The sequence below is a fragment of the Podarcis muralis genome, chromosome 10 (genome assembly GCF_964188315.1).
Source record: "Podarcis muralis chromosome 10, rPodMur119.hap1.1, whole genome shotgun sequence".
Lineage (NCBI taxonomy): Eukaryota > Metazoa > Chordata > Lepidosauria > Squamata > Lacertidae > Podarcis > Podarcis muralis.
Genome location: NC_135664.1, coordinates 59393966 through 59405150, shown reverse-complemented (window position 1 = coordinate 59405150; position 11185 = coordinate 59393966). Strand labels below are relative to the sequence as shown.

At 40.5% G+C, this 11185-nt stretch overlaps 1 protein-coding gene and 1 long non-coding RNA gene across 18 annotated transcripts in view; one reads left to right on the top strand and one right to left on the bottom strand.

The window, feature by feature from the left end:
- The window catches only part of LOC114605886 (uncharacterized), a 142619-nt gene extending 135310 nt beyond the window's left edge, over positions 1 to 7309 (top strand). The window contains exons 5-7 of the long non-coding RNA XR_013394423.1: positions 689 to 761; positions 1824 to 1922; positions 7213 to 7309. This is a non-coding gene — a long non-coding RNA (uncharacterized LOC114605886). The remainder of the gene's footprint in view (positions 1 to 688; positions 762 to 1823; positions 1923 to 7212) is intronic.
- CACNA1C (calcium voltage-gated channel subunit alpha1 C) overlaps positions 1 to 11185 on the bottom strand; it is a 518169-nt gene that overhangs the window by 132971 nt on the left and 374013 nt on the right. For all 17 annotated transcript variants that reach the window (XM_077935171.1, XM_077935172.1, XM_077935174.1 and 14 more), the window contains 5 exons: positions 9477 to 9503; positions 7225 to 7385; positions 4690 to 4915; positions 2459 to 2666; positions 975 to 1095 (listed from right to left, as the gene is read on the bottom strand). In XM_077935171.1, the coding sequence (XP_077791297.1) occupies positions 975 to 1095; positions 2459 to 2666; positions 4690 to 4915; positions 7225 to 7385; positions 9477 to 9503 (743 nt within the window). The remainder of the gene's footprint in view (positions 1 to 974; positions 1096 to 2458; positions 2667 to 4689; positions 4916 to 7224; positions 7386 to 9476; positions 9504 to 11185) is intronic.

The window sequence follows — 11185 nt, the reverse complement described above, 5'->3', positions numbered from 1 at the left end:
ATGATTCTTGTAAATTTGGCACATCAATGGAAATGTGCACAACTGTTTAATGACTCGTCATGTGTTATTAATATTCAAATATTAAATCAGCTGCATATGGAACACATGCACAATATTACACACCTCCATATCTGAAAATCATCATGTGTTAGTCCACACATGGTGCTAATTTGGTGCTTTTCTGAGGACATGTGATCAGTGTAAGAAAGCTGAGCGCTATGCTGCCATACTAGTTAGAAATACATAGAATGCTGCAATTCTTCATATTATTTCTTATAGTTTAAGATGGATTTTCTTTTCAAAGAAATTTCCATTTTTTAAAATATCCACTTTTGTAACAAAAACTTCACTTTTTCAGTATATTAATGTAAGCATACTCAATAAAACAATTATAACATTGTTCTTTTTTGTACTTCAAAAATCTTCCTTTCCTTTCGCTATTTTTTAAATTGTAGTAAGTGGCAGGGTCTTACTACTTAAGTGCCAGCTTCAGGATTTGAATTACTAAGATCCTGCAATATGCCCTCAGTGGGGTCACCTGCTCATTGCTATCATTACTGTGGGCTGCACCTGCCTTTGATTCTTTTAACTGCATCTCCTCAGCTCTGCTCCTCAACATTACTTGCATCAGAAAAAATGGGTACTGGTCCATGAAAATTTAGGTAACAAAAATGTATTTCTCTTTAAGGTACCAAATATCTCTTTGCTGTCCTCCCTATTGTCTCTACTCACTCATCCGTCTATCCCTCCTGAAGAAGCAGGTGAGAGAATGACATAGTCAAAATGAAAAGTTAGGTGAGGAAGCAGGTGCAGGTAGTGAGGGAGAAGAGCACTAGGGGCCAAGAAGCTCGTTAGCAGTAGCCCTTTGGCTCAGTCATGGACCTCAGCATGGGCCCAACCATATCAACCTATAATGCTGTCTCCTACAGTTCAGCCCAGTTGTCAAGGAACACAAAGGTAGTAGCAAAGGATACAGTTTCCACAGATGAAGAGGATTATGAAGTAAATACAGACCAACATTCCTGGAAAAGAGGGGCCGCCATAAGCCATGATCCCATCATACATCACCGAATTCCAGTCCTCCCCAGTCAGGATCTAAATGACACATTCCCACCAATAGGGGGACACACAATGTTAGACAGCATGCAGAAAACCTGCAAAAAAATCTGTTAGAGAGAACACAAAATTCTATCTTAAAGAAGCCCTCCCTAACATGTGCTGCAACCTCCATTTTTAATGTGGGTTATGGAGGGGAAGTGCCTTGGCATTTGCCATGCAGGAACGGGCATCTTTATCCATCATCTGTACAGTAGCTTGTCTTTGCACATTAATTGACATTACAAATGTCTTGTAGGCTCTCTGGTGACACCTGTGACATAGATATCACACACTAAGGACTCGTTTAAAATTTGACTGGGAACACAGCTGAAAAGTAGATTTAATGTTAACATCTGATATGCTCTTTTAGGCATAATGAGCACAGTCTAGAACAGGCACATTAGCAGCACCATACCTGCAAATGAAGTACCAAGACTCTCTTTCCTGGGGCAATATAAAATATGATGGGGAGGAGAAGTAGGAAAATACTGCAGTGTGAATAATCATATTGCAGGTGTTTGTGGCATCCCCAGTGAGAGTGTGATGTTCTAATAGCAATTTCTGAGTCATCTCTGAAACTGTCCCTGTACTGGTGGATAGCTGTAACTATCTGAAAATCAAAAAGCCTTAGTATGCCCCACAACAAAAGCACAGAACTCACAGTGATTTGCAAACTAAGTTCTGGTGTGCCAGTAACATTGAAATCACTTTTTTTTTTTACACAGGAGGCTTCACAGAGATCCTGGTTGCATAGGGCAAGTTCACCCCCCCCCCCAGTCCCCTGATTCAACTTAGGGTTCATCTGAAGCTGCTGCATATCCCTAGTAAGAACTGTACTACTTCAGGTTGGGAATTGCAGATTTGAATACTTCTACATGTTATCTCCTTTCTACACCAGAAATCTATGCTTGAATGCATCTCTTGTGCGGATTATTAACAACAGGGAGTCTTTTATGAGATCTCACAGCATTAGTCTAAAATGGTACAGTCCTCCAAGATTGTATCACATGCTGCTTCTATAGGTTTGAAGTAGCCCCAACAACGTTGTTAACTAAATAACTTGACCTCAGCATCTCCCAAGAGTGCTTCTCTCTATAACAAGCCCATTCCTGTATTAAGATCTCCATGAGATGTTAGGCTATAGAACCTCTCAGAGGTGGCCTCTTTGTTATGAAAAGCATGTCCCCAAGAAGGCCCACCTTTGGCTTTTAGAAAATGCTGCAAAATTATTATTTTTAACTCCAACTGGCTTTTAATGAATGTTTATTATAATTTTTATTGGCACAAGAGCTTTATTCACCATGTTACACTGTCATTGAATCTACTGCCATTTACGTAAATAAATCAAATAAAGCCATACCTGAAACACAGTGAGCAGCGACTGGGGAAAGTTGTCAAATGTGCTTCTCCTGGTTTGCATCTCATCAAAGTTAAACTTGCCCCCAAAGAGCTGCATCCCTAGGAGGGAGAAGATGATGATGAAGAGGAAGAGAAGTAGCAGCAGGGAGGCGATGGAGCGCACAGAGTTGAGCAGGGAAGCCACCAAATTACTCAAAGAGTTCCAATACCTGAAGAGCCAAAAGAAAGGTGGTTACATTTCTTCTGTCCAAAGCAGATACTGCTCATCTGCATCAGGTATCACCTTCAGGCAGGCTGTATGGTGTCTATAAACATGCCTTTTCCAAACAGCCTGTGAAGAAATGAACCATTCATGAGCTTCCCTAAGATAATGTGACCTACGGCAGTTAATGAGCATTTTTATGGCCGCATGTGAAAAACACACAAGTCCTCCACCACTTCTGCACCTAGCATGCCGGGAAGATTACTTTTCAAAAAGTGTTATAAATATACAGCAATTAGTAGGTGCTGCTTCAGTAAGTTACATTCTAGCCAACCTCATTACAACACTCACAGCTGTTCAAAGCAAGCCAGAATACCTCACTCAAGAGATCAGCTCAGTGAAAACCAACAAGAACAGATGGGAAAACAGTTTGGAATCAAAGCCAGATTGGTTGAAAATCTGGTTTGTGTGTGCTCATTCTTGGATGAAGGGGACCAGGCTTCTTGGTTTCTGGGGAATTGTGGTGGGGTCATCATAATGTTTATACTAGGCCAATCCCACAAAGCAGAATTCAAATTTATCTTGATAACTTTCAGCCCTTGTGCAATTTATTTTTATGTTTTAAACACTTACACCACACTTTTCAGTTAAAATTTGCAAGGCAGCTAACAATAAAAGAAGAGTGCAAAATATATAAGAGCCCTAATGACAGCTAATAAAACACCACTAGAACTACAAGATAAAACATCACAATAAAATTCAACAGAATCTAAAAGAGAAGGCAGGTAAAAACTCATCAATAATTTTCATTAAAAGTCTGGTTTAAAATAAATCTTTAACCTGGTGCCTAAAATGCAGCAATAATAATGAGAGCACCCAGAGACAGCCCTCTAGTGGTGAACTTAAAATAGACAGGTTCCTAAGGAAAGAGTTATATAATGAAGATAGAGCTGAGCCACGCAAATAGTTATGAGAATCTTCATCATTGTGGAGTCAAAATATCTTATGATTATGAAATGCTGGAGGGAAAGAGGACTACTGCAATGCACTGTATGTGGGATCATTATAGAAAATGGTCTGGAAATATCAGTCAGTTCAGAATACGTCTGCAAGATGGCTAACTGGGACCAGGCAATACAAGTATATCACAACAGTGCTTCACTGACTCTCAGTCCATTTCTGAGCCTGATTCAATTCAAGGTGCTGGTTTTGATCTTAAAGGTACTTTATGACTAGGAATCAGAGTACAGTCATACCTTGGTTCTCGAACACATTGTGACTCAAACATTTTGCCTCCTAAACGCCACAAACCCGGAAGTGAGTGTTGCGGTTTGTGAACTTTTTTTGGAAGCCAAACGTCCGATGTGGCTTCTATGGCTTTCGATTGAGTGCAGGAAGCTCCTGCACTCAATTGGAAGCCACATCTTAGTTTTCGAATGTTTTCGGAAGTCGAACGGACTTCCAGAATGGATTCCATTTGAGAACCAAGGTACGGCTGTAGTTAGATGGACACCTCTCTTCACAAGAACCTACCTGAAACCTGAGATCTTCAGAGGCCCTTCTCCAAATGCCCCACACCAAGTGAAGTGTAGCTATGGGAGAGGGGGCCTTTTTGAGCGATGGTGCCTCAACTATGGATTGTCTTCCCCAGAAATGCTCACTTAATGCCTACCATAACGTCATTTTGGCACCAGGAGAAGACTTTGTTCTGACTCTCTGCACCTGTTTTTATGCTGTACTTTATACTTTATTAGCTTTCTTGTTACTAACTAATTTTTTTTTATTTGGGAACTTTGTTATAAGACAGTCTGTAAACAAAACAAATAATGATATATATTATCTAAACTGCCACATACACATGGCAAGAAGGGAGAGTCAGGGATGGGATAACTGGTAAAAAATGATTCCAGAAAGTAATATTTGCCTAAGACATTACTGCACACAGGTTTTCCACACAGAAATGAGCAATTTCCCTTTGGTTGCATGAACTCCATTAAATATAAAAATTAAGGGGGTGGGGAGAGAAATACCTTGTGATTTTAAAAATTCTTAGCAGTCGCACACATCTCAGCACTGAGATACCCAGTGGTGACATGATCTTTGTTTCCACCAAGATGGTCTCTAGGATTCCACCACACACAATAAAACAGTCAAAGCGGTTGAAGAGAGAGACAAAGTAGGCTTGAAGACCCAGGCTGTACATCTTCAGGAGCATCTCAGCCGTGAAAAGAGCCAGCAGTACCTTATTGGCAGTGTCTCATAAAAATAAATAGACAAATAATGATCATTATAGTGGCACTAAAAGACAAATATAACAGAAAGACTGTAAGAAGAGCAGAAATCTTCAAATTAGGTTTTATCCCTTGCAACTGCTGTCTTCAGCAATTCATTACTGTGAACTTTTAACCTGTGTTTTGTTTTTACAGACATTTTGGACAACTTTTCAAATGTGGATAACAAATCCTAGGGTTGTAGCCAATGTTAGTTAGACAGAGGGCACACCCATAGAAATTAACGGATATGACTAGCTTAGGCCCATTAATTTCAGTGGGTCTAAATCTGAATAGAACAGAACCCTTGATGTCCAAACTCAATATTTGAATTTTAGTATAATTTTGTTTAATCTCTATTCTTGTTTCCCTTTTCTGATAACTCAGAAAAATTCAGCGGCTGAATTCTACCACACAACTGATGCTGGTCCTGCTAAATGCCACATTATAAATTAGCTCAAAACAATAAGTTTCCCCCCTTAAAATATGCTGCAAATGACTAAGGTTGCAAACCCAACACTCTCTGTTCCTGAAGGGTTTAGGGTGGCATATATTCTCACCTGTTCACTGGTAGAGAGGCATGCTGGTATTGGGAAGATTCTGCAGTGGCAGACACTGCAGCTATATCCAGGTGGGTAGTAACCTCCCACTGGCAAAGTGAGGCAGAAAAACCCCCAAAGATCTTGAGAGCCCAATCCTTGGGTTCCTCTACTGCACCAGCCCTGGAGCTGCTGCAGCAAAAATGGGGGGGGGGGACCACACTCCTTCCTTCTTGGCAGTAGCTAGCAGGGCCTTACACATGGCAGAGGCTCCACCACTCTGCAACTAACTCCCTGCCCCACAATTGGGATTGCTCTGCAACAGAACTTATATAACTCTGAAAAGTCACTCCAGATTTATCCCATAGTGTTGTGTACATCAGTCAGAATTACTAGATAGCTATGACTGTCCTTTATTCTAGAAAAATGGCTTTTAAACTACATTCTGAGGAATCCTGTGATTCTTTGGAAGCTTATCAGGGATTTCTCAATGGAGAAGTTCAGCAATGGCAGATGAGCTTCCCTGAAATACAGCTAGTCCATCAATACAAGCTTCTGTAACGTGCACCCATGTGGGAATTTTGGATGTCTTGTAGAGTGCATGCTCAGTTTGAATAGTGTGACAATGAGGCCAAAGATTCCTGGACATGTTGCATGAGAACAGAAGGAGCACTCTAAAACATGCCCCAGAACCTGTACAACACTCGGGACATGCATGATAAATACACAGGGGTTTCTTTGCACACAAGTCTGTGTGAAAAGGAGAAGGTATCAGGCAACCAGGTTGGGCAACTGCATATACATGCAAGAAGACTTTACAAAAGGGATGGGGACCCCCCCCCCAAAGGCTGCATTCCAATACCCCACATTCTCTTACACACCCACCCTCCCACCCACCCACACCCCATTGAAATTTCCAGTGGTGAAAAACCACTCACTGGAAACAGTAGTTGTTTCCCTCCCAAATGCAAATAACTTTTAACATGACTTTTAACAGATCATTTTGGGCAATGAAAATTATAGGCACAAGGGCCTGACCTAGATCAGAGACCACAGTTAGGGGGAAAGGGTTAAAGTCTGTTTACTCTCATACCAGACACCCATCCAGATCAGGCACCCAGCACCTGCAATTTGCTGCTTTCCCCTCTCCTGCCACAATCAGGAGATAAGTGCAGAATCAGGGAGATGGTTCAAGGAGCAAGAGCCCTGGAGGCCTTATGGGAAGCCTCTGAGGTGACATGAAGCCCAAAGGTCAGAGGTTCCCCATCCCTGTATTACATAGTTGTGATGTTTCAACATAGTCTGCCTCTTTTGTTTGTATTGTTGCACAGAGCACTGGGGACCCGATTATTTAATTAGTTTAATGGATTAATTATACTATTATGCTCTTGGAACATGGGGCTGAATATAGTGGCACCTTAGTGCCTGTTCAAATTCTCCCTTCCCTATGCTAGCTGGCCAGAAAATAAGCATAAGAACCATGGAGCAGAACAGAGAATATTTTGAGAAGATAGTTTTTAATATTTTGTATTTTTCCCTGGTAAAAAGGTAAAGGTAAAGGGACCCCTGACCTTTAGGTCCAGTCATGGCCGACTCTGGGGTAGCGGTGCTGCTTATGCAATTAAATGGTTTTACTTTTTGAACACTAAGTTCAGTTTATCTGCACACATAAATAAAATTTCAATTAACTATAATATTATGTACATTCTCATAAATAAAACACAGCATTATTTTAACAAAACAGAATCCTCCATACCTTGGACTTCAGTGAGCCAATCTGACTGGTTATAATGTTCAGAGGCAATTGTGAGGGTGTTAAGAAACACAAGGAAGATCACGAGCCAGTAGAACACATTGGATTTGACAGCAGCTCGACATTTCCGTCTGCAGAACCGATTCCATCTACGCCAGTAGCGGCTTGAAAAATGAAAAGAAACCTGTAATTATGATTGCTCCATGCACCAAACAAGTTGTTTACAAAACCATATGAGGTCACCTTTGACCTCCAATTATTAATTTGTATTTACTGGCCTAGTTTCCTAGAGGAGTGTTTTCTATGTTTGCCTGGACATGGAATGAAAGAAGCAAAAGACAACATATTTGCACATTGTTCAGTATAGTTGTCCAGTGGTCCAGTGAAGCCTACAGAGCCTTGATAGTATTCCTACAAGAGGCCCTCTTGGGCATGGACTGCTTATGAAAACAGGCAGACTATGTCTCTTGAATAGCCCAGCCTGTGTTGCACTGACTTCATAGCACAATGTGCACACATTTGTAGCAAGCTACAAATCATAGTGCAAGCTCTGTTTTCATTCTTGCTTTAAATTTCATTTTACTAGTTGTGAATAGCAAGATTTTATACAAAATGGACACTTACATAGGGATGCAAAGGGATGAAAATTCTTTACTGCAGTTGCACACACACATACCCCTTTTAATCAGCAGTAGCTTGGGCCCAAATCTAAAAAAGAATATTCTCTTGGATAAGGGTAAAAGAAGCTGTTTATTGCTTCCTATTTTGCTTTCTCTTCATATGGAAGTCAAGACCACACAAAGCCACTGACCCAAACACCAAGTTCAACCTCTGCTGTTCAGTTTGAAACCAATTTATGAAGATGAGCTCTAAACACCCCAAAATGGGTAGTTAGTGTTGGTGGCTAGGATGCTCCATCTACCAGCAGCTACAGATGTTCCCCTGGCTTTTTTACATAAAACATTAATCTCTCAATTACCAAATAACTACTGGCATAATATTTGCCTATAGAAGTCAATGGAAAAGTTGTCCCTTTCCTGTCTCTCTAATATAAATTGTAACTATTCAGAATTTCATAGCAAAGGTTAACAGCCATCAAGATCCCAACAACAACAGAAACTGCCTTGCCCAGAATTATTTTCAGAAACTGTGTTAGCAAGGTCTAGCGTTTTGTCCTTTGAACCCAAAGCTAGGGCTACTATTTGCTGAGACAGAGCGTTAGTACAATGCTATGTTATGTTTCCTGGAACACGCAGCCCCTCACGAGTGTCACAGTGATTTCTGGGAGTAATTACTAACCACACCAAGTATTTAAAGCTAATTATACAGCCCCTACTCTTCACAATTTAGCTTGCCTAGCAACCAGTTTCCAAGCAACACTTGGCTCCTGGATAATAAAGGCAACGGGTTTGGGTTTGTGTGTTTAAAGCTCATATAAAGTGGCATGTGCATCTTCCTTGGCCATGCCTATCTCTCTCAATCTCTTGCTATGGATAAGCACAAAATACATTATAAATCAGCAACCAGTAAAATAACATGCTATAAACACATGTGAATCTTACGGCAACACTTTATGAGACAAACAGGTGCTCCTCTACAATTCTTATTAAAGAACATCTTATGGCAGACTTCTCCAATCTTGCCCCTACCCACCCAATTCCTAGCCAACATGGCCAATTATTAGGGACAATGGGGGTTTGTAGTACAACAAGAAGATTGGGGAAGGTTGCCTTATGACATTACTAAATATATGAACACATTTGACACCTACCCACAACACACTCAGAAGTTCTCATGAGGGAGCAGCAAATCACTGAAGAACTACCTTTTCAGTGAAAGCTGCATAGTCAAGGAAAGGCCTGGAGAAGCCCTGGGAGACCAGCCCCATACAGGCCTCTTGTACCTATTGCCCTGACTCTTAGTCTCCTCTAATTACTTACTTCCTTTTCTTTCTTAATGGGTTTTCACTTCATCATGGCTTCAACAGCCATAGGGGCGCCAATGTGGAAGCTAGTCTTGTTAACCACTCCAATCTTAATTAGATTTCCTCTTCATCAGAGTGGTAAAGGAAGTAACTCAGCAGCCTACTAATCAAAATCTTTAGCTGGCACTATATCATTGCCATTACTAGTTACAACAGGAGCAACAAGAAGATAGATGGAATGTTCATTCAAAGCTTCAGAAAAGATAGGGTGGTTTTGTTTTGTTTTTTGTTTTGTTTTTTGTTTTTTTAAAAAAGCTGTTGCAGTGCTTACCTAAACTTAGATTTAGATATCCGGTGCCTGAAAGAGAGGAAAAAAATTAACTGTATCTTAAGCATATGATCTGTTCTCTTAATTTCCATGCAAAGAGAAAGAACAAAATAAGAAATAGTTGCAGATTCTATACAGATTTTAATTTATTTTTGTCATTGAGGCCAAAAATCAATACAGGATGATGATATATAGCAGCAAACCACCTAAACTGCGTCATTCTAAATGTTTTGAGGATTATATCCACAATCTAGTGGGAAGGAACTGTTGAAGGCTTATCCGCTGTCCATTATAGCCAAACATGGGGGAAGGGGTATAAATGTGATGGTGGTAGGAATCAGATAGATATGACTGATGGCTTATTTAAGGGCTAAGATTCCAAAAGCACCATGTCCCACTGCCACCACCCCTTTTTTCAAGGAGCCTGTCCATTGAGTAATTAATAGGTTCTTCCTGAATTGCATAGATTTAGTTCCTTTAAGGCTCAGTCTAATAATAATAATAATAATAATTTTTATTTATACCCTGCCCTAGTTTCTAGTCTAGAAACTGATTCATATGATCACTGTGAAAACTGCTTATAAATCTTCTTAAAGCAAGGTTTTTTCCTGTGGCCAGCAAGATAAGTGGAACTGCTAGTATACATGGCATTAAACTCTTTGCCAGACTTCCAGACAGTGGCAGCTACATGCATCCAGCTGGCATCATCGACAGCATGGGCAGGATTTTCAAATAGGCATCTTGTGGCCAATAGTCATGCAGACAGTGCTAAGAAGGTAACATATATCTTATAACAGTTAATATCAGTCTTAAACTCGCTTGAAAAAGACACCAATTTATATCATTGGTATAGATGTGGCAAACAGCCACATCTATACCAATGTGGCAAACAGCAAACAGCAACTATACAACCTAGTTCCCCAGAGCGGCTGGGGGAACCCAGCCAGATGGGTGGGGTGGTAGTAATAATAATAATGCTGTCCCAAATCGTGCTGCAAAATGTTCTTGTCCCCATGTAGACAACCATTCTTATCTGTTTCCACATGAAGAAAATATTTAAGAGATAGGAAGATATCAGCAAAAGATGCTCCAAACAGAGTGCACCTCTCTTTTGTAGTGTTATAAGTAATACATGGGCAGATAGCTGCCACCCAGGAGGACTCCCCTGCTCAGCGCCTGAGGGCCCCCGTCCTGCCACTCACCACCTGGCCCAGGGCGAGGCCTGATGGGCTCTATAAAGGACTGCTGCCGCTGCCGCTGCCGCTGCTAGGCAGAGCGGGCTCCGTTTTGTTTTGTTTTTGTTTGTTTAAATTGCTGGTATTTTTTACCTTTGTTATTTTAAACTGTGATATAATGCTGTATTCTTAGTTTTAGATTTTGATTTATGTGGAAATTTTTTCCCATTTGGTTGTGTATTTTTTTTGATGTGGTTTATTTGTTTATGTCTTTTGTAATTATGTAAATCTTGTTATGCTGTAAGCCGCCTTGAGGATTGTTTTTTAACTCTGGAAAGGCAGCATACAAATAAAAAATGATGATGATGATGACGACAGTGGGATTAGAACAGGAGTGCAACCTGTTGCCTTGATGGACTCTTGTGCAATGATGGCACTTGCATTGCAAATGGGTACAAAAATGTTCTTGCTTGACAGTGCCAGGGCTGGTGAACCTATAACAATGCTATGAACATGATGCGAATAATCTTGACAATA